Source organism: Cephus cinctus, unplaced genomic scaffold (assembly GCF_000341935.2).
Source record: "Cephus cinctus unplaced genomic scaffold, Ccin1 Ccin1_scaffold1474, whole genome shotgun sequence".
NCBI lineage: Eukaryota > Metazoa > Arthropoda > Insecta > Hymenoptera > Cephidae > Cephus > Cephus cinctus.
Window position 1 is genome coordinate 196,697 of NW_014333837.1, and position 17,836 is coordinate 214,532.

Genomic DNA, 17,836 nt, shown 5'->3' on the forward strand with positions numbered 1-17,836 from the left:
TGAATATACCTTGTCTCATTCTACCATGGCTGAGAACGTAATTTCTCTATTTATTGAATGTTAGATAATGATTCGGATGCATGAGGACGAAAGCATTCGTACAGAAGCCCGGTAGTGACAACTGATTTCCTGGCACTTAACCGTCTACGAGGTCATAAAGCCAAAAAGGAACAAGAAGAAAAAGGAAGAGAAGAAAAGAAAAAAAATTAGTTGCACAGAGGGATTGAAAATTTGAAATATTCAATAAAGGTTTCCCAAAACTACAAAATATTATTGGATCTTGATTTACGTCGCAAATTTATTCAAAATATAAAATCTCGCAAAATATACCGAGTAGATAAAAATTGAATTGAAATTTGTGTTTGGAATATTAAAATAATTCATTAAATCAATAAAGTTAGATATTAACACTTAGAAATCAGAAATTCTGTCCAAGAATATTTAGAAGTACTGGAAGTTGTCCAAAATTGTGTCCGCGCAAATTCGTTGCGCAGGACTCTGCGAGTGGGGGGAGCGTTCCACGCAAAACTTAGCTTAATTAGCTTTTGAATCTCATGAGTATACATATATTCAATTCCAAGAATACCAAAGGAATGCAATTGTCAAATATACATAAGTTTTATTCACGTACGTATAAGTGACGAGTCGGAAGATTTTAACTTGTCAATTTTTCAAAATTATCATCCCACACGAAGCGAATGCAATTGGAATTCTGCAAAGTTATTCCAAAATCCGTTTTATTGTACATATAATTTATTCTCTGTCGCTCATCCTCGAGATTTATAAAAAAGTAAAAGTTCCTTGTGTAAATGATGTACTTTTCCTATTTGTCTTTAAACACGCAAGAGAATCCAATTAGAAGAAGTAAAACTTACCTTCATCAGTATAAAAAGAAGTTTTGTTCCAAATATATATTTTTTACCTTTATCCCTCAACATATAGAAAAAATAAATCTGGAGTGTTACACTCGTATAGACGTAATAAACTCGAGACCAAATTTAATTCCAAAATACGATTTATTAACTTGCCAGCCTAACTACAGCGCGGTGCGCTCACACACACTTTTTTTCACACGTCTATACTCTCGCACGCAATATATAAAATCTAAATCGTTACTATTTAGACACAGTGACTCTTAGTTGTGATAAACGTACGCTATGCGATAAATCGTTACATTACTATGTCAATGTGAGTACTTAAATTGCATGTCACTGTATTCAACTTACGACGCCAAGACAATGCACTGGGTGCTGAAATTCGGTGATTTGCTTCCCTTACGAGCCTGACGCCAATTTCAATACGACGTCTCTTTGACGATGAACTGTGACCTCGCCCGAATGAAAATTCTCGTCTTGATCTCACGATTTCTTCTCAATATACGTACACAATAATTACCCGAATACCGGTCGAACTTAAGTCTCGTGACAACGGAACGTATTACACCCTCGAAGTAATAGACATTCATATGCGATTCGAAAGTCTCAAAATGATCGAATACGCGCAGCGAGGAAAACTATTTTACCACACGACTATATAAATACATCGTTCCCGTGATGACAGCAGATTTACACATAAGTATACTGATATCTATAGAATTTCAAAATTTCCATATCCAATTTGTACACAGTTCTCAATGACAGTGTAAAAATGTTCATTTATTGACATAATAAACACCCCGCTTTTACATGAATCTCCGTGAAATTTTATACAAATGCTGTTATATAATTTTTCAAAAGTTCTTTCCCCATTCGATTTCGTTTGACTCCGTGATGTATAAAGTTTCAAAAGTGTACAATGATATATTACCAGAAAATCGAGTGCATAGGAAAAACGGTTGACCCAATTAGATTTTTGACTCCTCCGAATCGCAAAATCTCAAATAGCTCACAGTAAAGTAATAACAGCTTACAAACCTTAGATACAAAGCAATCCGTGAATCAAAGCCATCAATCGCTTTCACGTTCCAACACCATCACGTGGAAAAGCACGTGTGTCCCTGCTCACAGAGAATGTGCGCGTCTCTATCGATATAAATATATCAATTGTAGCGTACGTGTATACATGTATGCGGCTAGAGCACAAAGTGACTCGGGCTGTAGCAATTACTAATTTATTACGTACAGAAAAATACTCTTAAAACATAGGTGATACAGCCTACATACGGTATGTGTCCATCGTAAGATATGCGCGGATACTAATTATTATGTAACGGGAAAGGTGGAGATCAGTTTACCTTGTCGGGCAAACAAAAAAGTTACACGAACCTCACGTGATTGCCGGTGAAGAATCTTGAAAAAGCTCATTGGCTAAGATATCTCAAGCTTCCATGTCCGTTTCCATTTAATGTTTCCTGGCACGAGAATCTTACAATCTCTCGACGTTCTGACGTATATTGACTCCAGCAACGGTTATATTAGTTATAGAAAAATTATAGCACTGAACTAGCAATGGTAGGTACGTCGAAATAATATGGACTAGAAGGTCCGTTCCGTAAGTTGTATCGGGACGGGGAAAGTGGGGGAAGAGGGATAAAAAAAATAAGTAATAAAAAATAAGCCAACAAAATAAATATATTGATATCTGACATACGTCTCATACTGACCGAGTTTATCATACCGAGAAGACGTGGCATTGCGATTCGCTTTAAAAAGAAAAATGACCCCTTTGATAAAAATGAAAATTCCTCGATCCAAAATTCTTATCGCATACCAGTCAAAGGGGAGTACGCGTAATAGGGGATGCCTTAATGCCCAAAAGTGTTCCAGCCATAAAAAAAAGGTGGAATCGCGTATAATGCTACATTAAGAAGTAACAGCACTGCAATCCGTCGACCTCTCGGTTCTCTTGCGTAAAAATGGCACGGTGGGATATGCCGTGATTGCTAAAGTCAGCGATAACGAAGGACCGGAGAGTATTCGTCGTCAAACGAAGAAACTTCCGGTACCGGGCTACCCAGTCGCAATTTTCGATCGCCCCACCGCGAGACGTGTCGTCGAACAATATTTGATCGGCGTATAATTTTAATACGTCACGGGGGATGACAGAGCGCATCTTAAATACTAGATTCCTTTATCTCGCGAGGAGAAGTTGCGCTCTCCATTTTTGATTTCTTGTCTACACCTTTGGTTTCATTTATTCTCTACAATAACTGGCGTCGGTTCTCGTTTCACGTCGCGAGAAAAAGATTGCGTATGAATAACAGACGGACATAAGAAAAATGTAAGAACGTGGTTCAACGAAGAAAAGAAGAGATAGAAACGTGTATCTCTCGTTACATGACACTCCGTACGCTCTTTCAAGTGACGTTCTACGCACGTGCGCGCGCATGACATAATCCCAGCGTGTCGTCTTAATAACGGACGTACTAAGCGTCAAATGGGAGGAAAAAAAAAAAATAAACATGTCTACAAAACGAAGAATAAAACAAATAACTTTTAGCTGTAAACGATAATAAGAATTTGACGTTCGTGATAATAGTAATAACATAATAATATATGTGTATATATATATAATAGTACTCGTAACCGTAGCGTGTAGTAGTAATATTAGCACTATCAAATATACCTATAGCGACGGTAAAAATAATAATAAGATTTGGGGGGGCATGGTGGTAGTGACGATATTAGTGACAATGATCGATACAAGTAATAGAAGAATTAACGATAGATAATAATGCCGGCAATGATGATAATAAATTGGGGAGAGAGGGGGATGGGATGGGAAGGGTCAGTGGTGATAATGGCGACGGGTCGCGATCAAGATTGTACCGGCGTGATAAGAAACACGTGCTCGTGCTCCCGGATATGACGTAGGAGAGCGAACCCCATGCAATCGCGCCATCATGCCATCCCAATATAAACTAATTAAACTTAGATTTCTGCGACGTACACTCTATAAAACTAGCTCCTTATCCGCTCGTCAACGTAAACCATTACAATTTACGAACATTCAACGATTGGTAACGATAATTCAACACCATTGAATAATAACCTTATGTACGCGTCGTATCGCATCGTATCGCACTGGATCGCGAAATGTCGTCTAATGTCGAAACATAAGCAATCGATCGCTCAATTAATGGCACGAGAGTATTCCGAGTTTATCGCACGAGTTTTTCATATTTCTTTTTTTTCCACGCACTCTGTTTGTCTCAGAATCGAAATGTTTCGCGCGACTTTACGTCGATGAATACATTAGACATTCTTTACGTAAAAGAGTAGAAAAAAATAATGGCAAATTTGGATTGAACAAAGAAAGCAAGTCTATCGATCGCCGCACATTTGACATGTAAGTACATTTTTATGTATCTCTATTGAACGATCTCGAAAGAAATACGCTCGTGCGGATCTTACAAATGCCCGTCATTACCATAAACCATATCGAATATGACCTTTGACTGATGAGTGCCTGATGGCTTGTAATAAAATGAAGAGTGAATGATTTTCGCTAATGGCAATGATCGATTTGGCCAGTACTGTCATTCGACGTTATTAGTATAGTCAAAGTGCTGTTTGACCATTCGTGACTAAGATTGGCTCAAAGATAGGACACAGTCTATGGTAATGATGACCAAGCGATCTAGCATGTAATAACGATAACGGCAATACTTCTGATCATCATCGTAGTAACAGTCACATACAACAGTAATGACAGTAATAATATTAATAATGAATAATAGTAACAACAGCATTAGCAGTAGCGCGTTAATGGTAATAATAAGAGCGGTAATACAAAAGTATTAGCAGTAACAATAGTGACGTTCATGCCGGTGACGATGATCCGAATCGACGATCACGATGACGATTGACGACGACGACGAAGACGACGATGACCATCACGATGACGAAAACGGCAGACGACGGCGGCAATGAGACGATGACGATGACGATGACGATTACGACGTCAATGATATAACGATAGTTATGACTAGGTTCCTATTTTTTTTTCTTTTCCATCGTGTGCTCGATATCCATGAGTTAGTCAATTGGTTTAACGTGTTAATTAGTCATTCTTAGTCAGCTTTGCAAGTAAGTACATCGGTTAATCAACGTAAGACACGTCTTTGGTATCTTGCTCGGAGCTTCTATCGGCTTGGCCAGCCGAAGATACGGTGGTAACCGCTTAAACAGAAATCCCTTAGGGTACTAGAGCGTTACAATTTTACTAAAACAGTTTGACTGATGTTCAAAAGAAAAACAAAAATAATTACATTCTCCACTGTAAAAACAAAACATTATGCGACCGACATACGTATAATAAAATCCCTATGATTCCTCTGTCGGAGCGGTATCCCCCGTGATTTGGTCTGATACAATATGCATATATATATATATGTATATATATATATATATACATATACACGGTGACGAGAGAAAAATGGGAGTAACGTAAAAGTGCGTATCGACGTACGGTGATAGCGATTTAAGTTGAACAAAAAGAAAAAAGAAAAAGAAAAATTATTAAGTGCTACCGAGCGTCTATCCATCTGCACCGGCACAAGTGACAGCCGGATAATCACCAGAGGTTAAAAGCAAGGTATCAAAAGGTTGTTGAAGTAAGGAGATGGTTGCGCATGCGACAGATTTGTCAGATTTCTTCAATCGCTCCTCGCCCCTCGCGTACTCGACGTCGTTCAGGCTGGACGACGGCGACGACGACGTTGACCACGACTGCGACTCCGCGGAATCGTCCAACAGTGAGAATAAGTCAGGGTGTGGCGAGGCAAAATTTTTAAAGATGATTTGGCGCAAAGGGAATTAAACGTTGCTGATGAAAATGTATATCTGGGAAAAAGTAATTGGACACGGAGAGGACCAGCAATTTTTCGGAGAAACTAAAAGAAAGTTTGTTGGAGAGAATGGAAAATACTGCGTGAGAAAATTGTAAAGGGAAATTGAAAAAGTAAAAGGAAAGACTTTGGACGAGGGTAGCGTCGAGCGACAGTGATTTCTCGCTTCGTGATTGAATTAGTTTCGGATCTAGGGATATTTTCGTGGGATCGCGTATGTCTGGTTCCTTTTTTTTTTTACTTGATTGGGATGATAACTTACACGCGTTTATTCGTAGCTGCGGCCAAAATTAGAGATCATGTGACTTGCGATGTTCACCACGTAAGGCATCCGACATGCCGTGCAAACAATGGAGTCCAACTAACGATACAAGTGACGGACGCATACGCGTACGCACGCCTAAACGTTTACGCGATCCTATAATCCCGATTGTATTATACAATCTTATACAAAGTCTTTTATACAAAGTGTCTCTTATACCTCTTGTTCATCTTGCTTAGTTTTTCTCTTTTTTTTCTCTTCATTTTTTTTCACTATATTTCCAAGAACTTCAGATAATAAATTGTCGTTTATACAGGTGAATGAATTTTATATCTGGCGCGCTGGCTGTAAACGCGCACGACGATCACGACGATCGCGGCCACGACGACGACATATTGCGTAACGAACGACGAGCATTGCCGAGTCACGTAGGGGGATTAAACCTCCACCCGGTTCATCCCCCGATTCCGATAATTATCCAATAAAAATAATTTTCAGTCAACGTTTAATATATCTAATTTTATATAATAATATATGCTATCTTGCTTCTTTCGTATAATCAATATATTTTTAATATTCTCTATGGCGATAGCGATTTTACGCCCACTGTGCACAGGTACACATATGTGTATACACGCGTACGTCACGACGCGTACCCGTGTATATAGATATACGTAGGATACGTATGCAGTCATACGTATATATACATACGAACAAACACACATATGTACATACGGGAATAAAGGTGGCGTCGATCAAAGCTAATCGCATCTGGCAAAAAAATAGCCACGCATTTCGTTTTTTTAGTCCCTACTATTTTTTGACGTTGCGTTCCTCTACTCGATCGACCGATCTGATCCTGTTTTCGTTACCTTTCTCCGATCCGAAGATACTTGTTACTCGCGCACTTGCACCCCAACTTTTCGCGGTCACGGATTCCCGACCCGTTCCACGTACGATAATGCGATCCGTAGATCAATAGAGATCCATCCTGGATCTCGTACTAATCCATATAATATAGAACACCGTGAGACTTCAAAATGGTTGTTGAAGTAGAAGGTTCATTGGCGAGGTGGTTTGGCTGGAACTTGGTGGTGGGATGAAGTGGAACGAAGTCGAGTCCGGTGATGTTTTTTAGAGGTAAATTCGGAGCATTGAAGTGGATGCCAAGGAAAGATCTGAGGAAGGTGTTGTGATTAAAATTATAGAGTCGTATAGGCACCGACAAACACAGAGACTGATCGAGAGATTGAATCGTGACTGACTGAGACAGACATGGTACGGCGACTCCGGTCGAGAGTACACGGTCACAACGTCACAGGCCACCTGCTGGCACACAAACAAACACACGGACAGGTTAGTCACCACCACACCGAATAAATACCACTCTCGTAGCAACCCTGAGCGCGCACCGTCGAAAAACATGGCGCGCTAAGGGATGCTCTCCTGGGCGCCTTGCCGTTCCGCCATTTTTTTTTTTTTTTAAACGGAAGCAACGAGGATCACGACTTCCACTGTCTCTGCTATCGACGCCATCTACCTTTCTGCTAGCTCTTCATTTTACCTATAAAAATCTCTTTTACAACCCTTGAATCATTCGATCCTCGTTGACCGCGCACACGTCGGCCCACGGTTCGCCACTGGTCGCGATCGAACACTCATCTTTAAAGCTTATTTCCCATTGGCTGTATATTTACGATTGTCACCGTCTTCGCTTTATTTCAGAGAGCAAATATTCGTTACTTTGTTATCACAGATCAATTTCTCAGGTAATACTAAAGGCGAGCCGTTTAGCCCCGTTTGCCCGTCGGCCGGCACCAACCCTCCAAACACACGGCGATGTTAGTTCTAACTAGTAAAAGCTTCGGCAGCGCCGTTAAACTATGAACCTAATGATTATCACGTGAAACACGTTGCACAGTCTTGCAAGATTTGTACTGAAGTACAGGGTAACTATAAAGTATCGTCTCGCTATAAAAAACGAAGGCCTTCGAACGGTGTATTCCAAGATCAACCAAACATAGACATTATCAAAAAGTTTATGGTTTCAACTATGTTTCATCAGATTTCCAAAATAATCTTGCCGATCATAATTCACTCTGTTCCAAGATATTCGATTTCAAATGTGGGAAGAGACTTCACAATCACCCTGTACATGTATGTATATACATATCTAAAAAAAAAAAAGGGATGGAATAATTAAACACACGGCAGCGTGGCGCTCGTTTAACTCGGGCAACGAAGTAACACTGAAAGCACGAAACAGAGTTAGAACGCACGGATGCCGTACGATATCGCGAAATGTTGGGAGGAATGGTGTTTCCGTATCGGGCATCGAAAGGTTCACGTGCATGGTAAATGAGCACGACTCCGCGTGCGAAAAAGATCTCTAAGTTGAGTAACGTGTCGTATTCCACCCCCCCCAAACCCCCTCGACCCTCCCAAGGAATACTTTAAGAGCGTTAAGTGATAACACGTAACTACGACATACAGTTATAACAGAACGAGAAATAGATATGAAAAAAAAAAATAGTTTGATTTGCTAGGAAGAAAGAGTGATGGATCGTTAGGCGGAGCGAGCAGTAGCGAATAATACTTTTCTAAATAAGTCATTGTCTTCTCGGCTTAACGAGTGAGTACGGATTGGTCCAGTTCATAAGACTCTATCGCGTTAATTGGTCGACATTTTTGTATACCTGGCACAATCCACTCGCATCGATAAAATCCGAAATATCACAGCAACGCTAAAAGTGCGACTAGGTTCTATTTGTCAAGATAAATTTTTTTTTTTTTTTTTTTGAGGGGACGCAGCCATTTTGAAATGACACTAATGGCATCATTATACCAAGGGATGGACATTTTTGTAGGATCTAAATATCTTGACGTTGGACAAGGATCGCAGTACGGAAAATAAATGGGCACGTGTTGTGTATTTTTTTTTTTCAAAAAATTTTTTTTTTTTTTTTTTTTCATCTACTTTCGTATATATCCTTTTGATTGTTTCATGTAAAAGCTTACGTTATCTTGAATCTCATGCAAAGAAGAAATACTGATCGACTAGAGAGCGTTCCATTGAAGAGGCTCCAGTAAGCGTCACCTTAGCACTGATTAAACGGAAATGGGTTTGACGTAATACTTTTCAAAGTTAGAATGATCCAACCAGTATCACATTACCGTGCGATCATCGAGATGATCGCAGCCTCTACATATCTATTATGTACAGTGACTAGGTAAAGTCGCCTAAATCTCTAAGCAGTCAATAATCCCGGTTAGTCCTTGGTAGTGTAGTACCTACGAACGATCCTTGATATCGGCTAGTATGGTCGGGATGCTTCCTTAGATCGTTTCAATTGGACCTTCAATCGTTTGGTGCCTATTTGAAAACCGTTCATCGCCTGGATAGCTGCTTGTGCACTCGCTGCATTATCGTAGGAGACGAAACCTGTGAGCATCGGGGAAAAAAAAAAAGTATTATCCATATCGACAGTAGGTACTTGTACAGAGAAATTATAAATTATCATGGTAGGATGACTTACCGAAACACTTGCTCATTTTTGTCTGTTTGTCGATAAAGACTTTGGCGGAAACGACGTTACCAAAGGGTAAAAAGGTAGAAGCAAGATCCGTGTCGCTAAACTCTTGCGGAAGATGGTAGATGAAGAGGTTACCACCTTCGGGACCTTCAATCTGCTTTCCCGCTGGACCCGTACTGGTGTTTTGCGCCGCGGCCGCCGCCGCGGCTGCGGCAGCCGCTGCCGCGCTTGCGCCCGTGAACGTCGGAAACCCTGTAAGCGGAAGAGTATACGTTTTAGAAATTCAGGATCTTTGACGTTGTCGGTAAAACGTAACGCTATCGCCCGGCATACCTCTGCCGACTCTAGTTATACGGGTAGTAGAGACATACATGGACATGGACAATGGATATGGATACGGATGCGGAAATACGACTATGCAGGCAGGTTACGCTCGTGTTACTCACTATGCAACTCTTTCTTTTCCACGGTCACCGTCGTCTTTCCAATGAGAGCTTTAATGCGCACAGGTACTTGTTAGAAAGTGAACTTGTCAAAGGTTTCTTCTTTATTACATTTACTCTAGCCTAATCGCGTCCCTCCACGACTAACTAAAAACTCCATAATCATGGCAATGTATAATCACCTGCATACTGCTGCAAGCTGGAATAGGCGTTGTTCAAGGAGTCCTGAAGTCCATTTAAAGGTGCCCCTGTCAAGGAGTTCAGCGCCAGCGACGCAACAGGACTAAGACTTCCACCCGTTGACCCTGAAAGAGCACAAGGCTATTGATAATACGTACGATTAATAAACGAATCATCGATCAACGCTCGACTCTGAAATTGTCAGACCGGCGATCGAGATTCACAAAGTGACGATTTTGATAATGCAGCGGCAACCTTGCGAATAGTAAAGCCGCATGCGACATGCTCTTGCTGTCTGAAAGCTGCAGGGCTTTCCTCTGGTACTTTGACTAATTATACAGCATATACGCCGAACGAACTTCCGCAGGGATAGAAATCGGTCTACGGAAGTGCGCGAACGTAACTGATGAACGTTCGTCGTATACAAGCACATTCTCCGAACAAGCACGCTCGATTAGTTCTAGTATTACACATGAAAATGATCGATCGTAAGCTCTTTTGCAACGGTGCCGCATGCTGCCGGCTAGACACGTATTAGAGCACGGAAACGGACTACGTGGCAAAGGGTTAGGTAGAAGCATCGACTGTAACGTGATATTAGACGCGCATCATAGATATATGTGTGTGTATATAGTATATATATTGAGATATATTTATAATGAGTTGCTCCATACAGTAATTAGTGCACTGTTGTGCAAGTAAGCACCTACGCACGACTAAGGGTAGTGTTGTCGTTTGGGATTGGAAGACTGTCTAAATGTAAGCCAAACGAGGATTCCGGTACAGTGTTCGAGTCATGTTAATATGTGATGCTATCAGAGATTCGCTAATTGCAACAGCGATGGTGCGTGTACGACAAGTGTTCTCACCTGTGCTTCCTGTCTTTCCAAGAAGGGCGGCTATGTACGGAAAAGAATTGCATCGTTAAGAAAATCGTCGTGGCAATAATAAAAAATGTGGACGTAATTTTTTTTTTTTTTTTTTTTTTTTAATAATATCTTATCAACGAAATTTTGTTTCACGTAGAATTTTGACTAACGAGCGGCAATGTATGCACCAATCATTGTATTGTTTCTGCTATGCAATCTGATTGTCCTCGGCTCTTGATGTTTTAATTGGAAGAGAAATTGCATTAAATCTGTATAACACAGTGTGACGGCGGAAAACCGAGACATTAAACGTACAGATTACGATGATCAAGCGAAACGGATGTAAAATTGTCATAATTGTTAAAGCTCCCTCGTGTGGTTATCGGTTAACTTTAATTTAGTAATGGTTAATACTGTACCAGGCAATGCGACACGTACATAGCGACATACCTGCTGTCGAATTCGCCAACCCGCTCAGCGCTGAAACACAGACGTTCACAAGGTCAGCATGCCTCAGTAATACCTTGTGTCTAGTGCGATCCTAAAGGAAACTTAATAAAAAAAAAAAAAAATCGACATCGTCGTCCGCTCTTATTCCGAACGTGCAAATAAAAAAAAAAGTATAATTTTAACGAAAGCGTAAGCGACGACACCATTGCATGCAAACCACTAACGAATAATTGTCGCAGAGTAATTAACTTGTTAAACAGTACCACTTTTTAATAAATGACGTTATTGGATACCACAAAGAACCAGAATTTCCTATTCGGCCGGTACTCACTGTTGGGAGAAACCTGAAGGTTGCCGTTGCCACCCGTCATGGCGGCAAGGGTGACGAGGTTCTGCATACTCATCGGAGAGACTCCTGCGTTAGCTATGATACAATGAAAAATAATTTTTCGTCTCTCTGTAAGACCACGGCCGTCGATTCGTTAAAGATCTTCCCTGCACGTAAATAAATATTGCGGATTCCTCTGTGAGGCCGCCAAGAGAATATCTTTCGAGGAAGAAAGGATGCACGGAAGATCAAAGATGAATAAAGTGAAATGATAAGAAAAGCTCTGAGACACTGACCATACTCACCGGCGCTGTTGCTCAGGGATGCGAGCGTAGCCAACCCTTGAAGATTAGCTTGACTGATCTCTGGCGGACTGGGTACCGCTGCCGGTGCAGCTGGCGTTGGCGTTGCCGCGCCAAGACCCAAGTGTTGCTGGAGCAACAGCTGATGTTGAACACTCGAGAGCGCACTGGCCCCGGCACTTGCGCCCACTGGAGTCGCGGCACTCGACGTCGCTTGCAGTTGCTGTAGAAGCTGCAACGAGGCCGGCGCCAAGGTGTGCGTGTCGTTCTAAAATCGATAGAGACAGTCCTAATCAATTTTGACGATACGAAATCTTGCTCGTGCTTGACGATAGAGATGATGAATTATTTAAAGTTCAGCAATGACTATACATGAACGGCGAGTATTGCTATAGCGAATACTTACGGTTGTTAAATAATGCGGTGTCATATTGACACCAGCAATATTCCAGAGACTCGCTTGTATCTGCTGCATCCTCTTTTGGTCCTTCTCTTTCTGGGTGTCCGCAAATTTCACAACCAACGGCGACGAGCAACCCTGCAGGTTTAAGCGGAATCTACGGTTAGCGCAGCAGTCTTCAACTGTCGGAATAATGCATGCTCAACTTCATCGTAATAACGAAATTCTTGAGAGTGACCTTTCACCCGAGACGAATTGCACGAAGGGTACAAAAAGCAACGTGCACGTCGCGATAACAAAATGCAAGAGAAAATGCAATCTTCTGGGTTAACTCATCGCGGTAGGCAACTTCGAGGAAGTTCCTCCTGGCACCGGAAATATTCATGATATTAAAATGAAATCGGCGTTACTCCTGTGCTGCGGCATACTTCCAGGCTCGCTATACCATTCGGTATGGTTCTCTAACCGTGAACTTGCAACGATCCCAGGAGAGACAGGGACGTTATACGTTTCTACGTGTACCGAAGAGCTTCTCGACTAAGCGTAGACAGTTCAAGCGCTGAAAGATCATAGGAAATTCAGGTACTTGGCGTTCGGTTATTTTTATAATCGCGAGACAACGGTCCACGAGAAAGACAGCGGGGACAGATTTTGCACGACCGAGAGAGATCGAGAGAGAGGGAAACAGGCTAGCATACTCCAGCCGAGAAAACTGGATCGTGGAGAAGCGGAAGGAGGTAAAGAATGGAAAGAACAAATGGCAAATGGCAAATAGCGAAGCGCAAGGAGGTAACGCGGCCGGTGAGAATGCGCGAGGAAGAGTTGATTAAAGTTTCCTAGACGGCTTCGCTATTCCATTTCTTCGCATGCAATAGTGATGCAGTACTCGGGCGGTGGCTGGAAAAGGAGCCGTTATCCGTTCACGGAAACCGGGTTTCGCGATGGTGCCTCCACTATCTGTAAACAGAGTATCCGCGGTCGACGATAAAATCGAGGAAAGAAAATCGGACGCTGGGAACGGCGCGGATTTTGAAATCGGAATTGTTTTCCCGATTGGTATCGCTGATTGGAACATTCGTCGATATAGCATTCGACTGTCGAATAAACGTGATGGCTGTCGGATGAACGTGATTCGCGAAGGTTCTACACTCCAGATCTATTCTTTCTTCGAACGGGTTTTGCACGTTAAATCGGTATTACCAATAGGCTCGGCCAGGGTGTGGATGCTCTTAGGATGATAGTGGCACCGAGCCAATGTCCGCCGAGCGTGTAACCGCCGCCTCGCTATGAAAAGAAACGAGCCGACGCTTAACGACGCCGCTACAATCTCGGGCCCTCACTATTTTTACAGCGAGATGAGTATATCCCGTGTACGTGTGCACGTCAGGGTATGTGCGCCAGGATGCGAGTACCAAAGGACGTCGTTCAACTACTGGAGTCCCTGCACTCATCCTCGTGATCAAACGTATAAGGATAACCGTTCCAAAATGGTTTTTCGGCACTACCGTTGTACGATCTTGAACGCTGCCAGAAATCCGCGTAGTACCAAAAAGAAAACAGCTAATTCAAAGTTATTCGACTAGATACGTAATAGCAGTATAGAATAATGAAGAGCATAGGAAGTTACTTTACCTCCATCGTTTGGGAATGATGAAGGGCCTTGATGGCGTTAATGGCGTACTGTTTGCTGGCGAAGGTGACGAAGGCGCAACCTTTACTCTGCCCGGCATTATCCCTGAGCACAGTGCACTCCTCGATCGCTCCGTAAACACCGAACATACTCCGAACGTCGTTCTCTCCATACTTCTTCGAGAGCATACCCACGAAGAGCTTTCGTTCTGAAAAAAAAAAAAAAAGAGAAAATAAAGGAGAATTTAGTCAAGCTTCCGATTATGGAATACAAAGTAAATTTATGTACTATGATACTTTTATATTTTTTTCTCCTGATTTTTATTCCACGTCGAGAAACAGTCTGCCCCGCGCACTGCACGTGAGACATAGAGAATTTGGCGAAGATTGAAAGAGGGCAATGGTAAATATTTGCTTAGGCTGAGGAATGAGAAACGAGGGGAGGGAAAAAAGCGCCCTCCTCTAAGAAAAGGCGCTTATCTATATTCAGTAGCGTGAAAGGCCTCGGCACATTTCGTCGTGGCAGAACTAAGCGCGGACCCGGTGCACGTAGCTGAAGCCAACGAGCACGTAACGGCTCGGGTATACAGGTTGCACAGTATCGAGGAATCGTGCGGTCGTTCATCGATATCGTCGGTAGAAAAGTGGAGCACGACTCGTCGAGTAAGCGAGTTGCGAGCGGACAGAATCAAGGGATATTCGTTCGGAAGCCCACTCGCATGTAATCGAGCATCCCTGTAGGAGCTATTGGTTTAATTAATTTCCTACCCTGTTGGAAGCCCCTGTTGGCTGGATGACGAGAGCGAGAGGAAATTAGACTAAGAGAGAGAGAGAGAGAGGACGAGGAAAGGAAATTTACCTTGGATTTTCCATGAATTTACGTAGAAATCTAATGATTTTATACGTGTAAACTTGTACAAAGATATATAATAATAAAAGAGAGCAAAAGTCATTGACCTCCATTTTGATGAAGATACAAGGCAATTCGAGAAAGACAATTTCCTTTTAGAAAAATTCACTTAACATCTTTCTGGCTGTTAGGAGCATCCAGAAAGGAGCAGGCGAGATTCGAGAAAAGTGCTCGTGAAAGAAAACTGATAAGAGTATATCTATGTAATAGGTGAATGGTGTACCTATGTATACACAAGATGTACACTCGCTAGCGGGGTTATTGAATAGATAGGAATTATTCAACGAGGTTTATACGTCTTTAATGCGAGGCGCATAAAGGAAGTTTATTCCAAGGAAGAAAATAAAAAAGAAAATAAAGAAAAGAGATTTACCGGCACTATTCACGCGTAAATGCATAGACAAGATGCACAGCCAAGGTAAAGTAGATGAAGAGGAACGATTAGGACGTTTTCTTGCCCATGGGAATCCCCTTGAGTTCACGAACCCTCGAGTCTCTTATACGTATATACATATAGTAAAAGTGGAAGGTTCGAACGAGGTAATTTAAAATCTGCCAGCAGGAGTCTCATTACCGATCATCGAGCGATCGTAACCGCTCGCCCTTGCCAACGATATTTCAGCCTTAACGTCACAAGGGTAGGAACGACGCCGAAGTAAGGGCCGGAGAGAATTTTTCCTCTATCCCAGGGACAACGAAACTTCCCGTATCTTGTCGCCATGGGAAGCTGGCCTTCCGGCATAATGTTCGCTTTCTTTGTGTTTGCTCGGGTAAGAGCATTGAAGCACGAGGCGACTGAAACGGGCGCTTTTACAAGCCCAAGAAAAAGGCGGACGCGCTCAGAGATAAGAATCGTGTGCGGAGGCCAACGGGGAAGGAAACGACGAGAGGAACGAACATAAGACACGGACGAGGGTGCTGGCTGGTTAGATGCACTTTTCTCGTGCAAACAAGCCAGGGCGATGTGCGCTCTTAAGTTCAGCCGTTCTCGAGGTCTTCGATTACATTTTCGATTTGCCTCCGGCCAATTTTCTTCGTGCGCTATAGGCGCGGTGCGAAGGCAGACGCTTCTATTTGTCGAAATTCAGTCAGGTATACATTTTGGTAAATAGAATTTTCAAATTATTCATATTCCGACCGGTATAATTAGTTGTAGCTTATTCGATCGATGTGCACACTAAACGTGCCGGGCATTATTAATTTGAATTATTTAAAAAGTTTAAAAACCACTTCAGTATTATAACGACACAAATTATATGTTTTTAGACTTGTCAAAAGCACAAGCCCATATAGACTGTAATCGGAATTAAATATTTTACTAGCTTATCCGCAAATGGCCTAAAATCAAATCGATTTGACTTTTCAGCTTTAACAATCGTCGCCCGCATCCCGCTTGCCAGAAAACCGAACCCATAATGAACCGTTACGTGAATCGTGGCTGGCAGTGTGCGAGCACATTTCCGAGAGGTAGTCCCATGAAAATTGAAATGGACAAGGCGCGCCCGGTGGACTGAAAAGGAGGGCAAGAATTTCTGGAGTGGGCTTTGCGGTATCGTTAACAGAGTCGTGCACTGGAACGAATACTTCAATGAATTCCATTCGCGATAATCGTATAAACTCTGCAATTCGTTCTCTCTCTTTCTTACCATCTCCATCTTTTTCCCTCTTTAAGTAAGATCATTCAAAAGAACCACAACCTGTTATTACGAAAGAAAATAGTTACTTCCGAACCTCTTTCCGTTCACGTATCACGCAACGCCAGCGCGTACGAAACGGTGGGTACGCCTTTACATGCGTGCCCGTCCCAATGCTTTACCACATGGGTGAAAGCTGCCTCGAGATACGAATGGTGAAACCAGCCATTAGCGTCCAGACATGTCTTATAACTTCGCGGCAGGACAGTCTATTTGAAACGTCCCGATGATGCATCTTGGACGCTACGTCGTCATGTTTCTTTGAAATTTTCGAAAAATTGCTCATCGTTCCAGCTTTATATATTATAATACATACGAGATGTTTGGCTTTTACTATTGCCAGTGGGCTGCGTACCTAATGAGCATGCATGACCACTATGAACCATACGAGTGTAGAAATATTCTACAGCATAACTGACAAGGTCATTTACCATCTATTACTTTATAGCATCATAAGATCGATATTTGCGTTGGTGCTTCAACGGCTGATACTGTAGTACGTAACTGCACATGCACGTAGGTATAACGCACGTTACATGCACTTCGGAGAACTATCTATTTACGTTGGCAAATCGATCCGCTAAAGACAATCGCATGCGTCTTTGGACATAGGTATGCAGCGATTGATCATTAGTATTGCGATGGCATTGTTCGACAGGAAGTGACGTCAAGAGGCGAGTACGGAATAGCTTTATCCATAGTCATAGAGTGTTATGCTGTAAGCACCTGCGAACAGAGGCGACGTTTTCTCATTTTTTCCCCATTTTTTTTTCTTTCATTCCTCTACAGCAGGTTTATTCTTGGAATTCAAAGAAAATTTCTTCTTTGATATACGAGAGTCCTGCCGGAGAGTTGTTTTATGTCTCCAATCTCCCTTTGGCTCAGATGCTCCTTGCTCGTGCGGTAAAGATCCGAAAAATAAAATGGCGAAAATTTGTCAGTGCTTGATTGAAGTTAATAAACTGACGCGGAGGGGAAGAATGATCTGTGCGTCACGTAAATTAGATATTTGTATGGAGCCTCAGGTACCTTAGTACTTCCGGTTGTC

The 17,836-nt window shown here is 42.1% G+C and overlaps 1 protein-coding gene across 33 annotated transcripts in view; it reads right to left on the reverse strand.

Annotated features, from left to right (window-relative positions):
- Positions 1-997: 997 nt before the first annotated feature.
- LOC107273178 (CUGBP Elav-like family member 1-A) overlaps positions 998-17,836 on the reverse strand; it is a 225,175-nt gene continuing 208,336 nt past the window's right edge. For 14 of the 33 annotated variants that reach the window (XM_025090467.1, XM_025090469.1, XM_025090466.1 and 11 more), the window contains 11 exons: positions 14,188-14,393; positions 12,562-12,693; positions 12,150-12,423; positions 11,857-11,949; positions 11,514-11,555; positions 11,076-11,105; positions 10,209-10,331; positions 10,030-10,077; positions 9,587-9,835; positions 9,342-9,492; positions 998-7,379 (listed from right to left, as the gene is read on the reverse strand). In XM_025090467.1, the coding sequence (XP_024946235.1) occupies positions 9,365-9,492; positions 9,587-9,835; positions 10,030-10,077; positions 10,209-10,331; positions 11,076-11,105; positions 11,514-11,555; positions 11,857-11,949; positions 12,150-12,423; positions 12,562-12,693; positions 14,188-14,393 (1,325 nt within the window). In that variant the 3' untranslated portion in view covers positions 998-7,379; positions 9,342-9,364. The remainder of the gene's footprint in view (positions 7,380-9,341; positions 9,493-9,586; positions 9,836-10,029; positions 10,078-10,208; positions 10,332-11,075; positions 11,106-11,513; positions 11,556-11,856; positions 11,950-12,149; positions 12,424-12,561; positions 12,694-14,187; positions 14,394-17,836) is intronic. The other 19 variants (XR_003061488.1, XR_003061486.1, XR_003061487.1 and 16 more) reach the window with 19 other exon arrangements.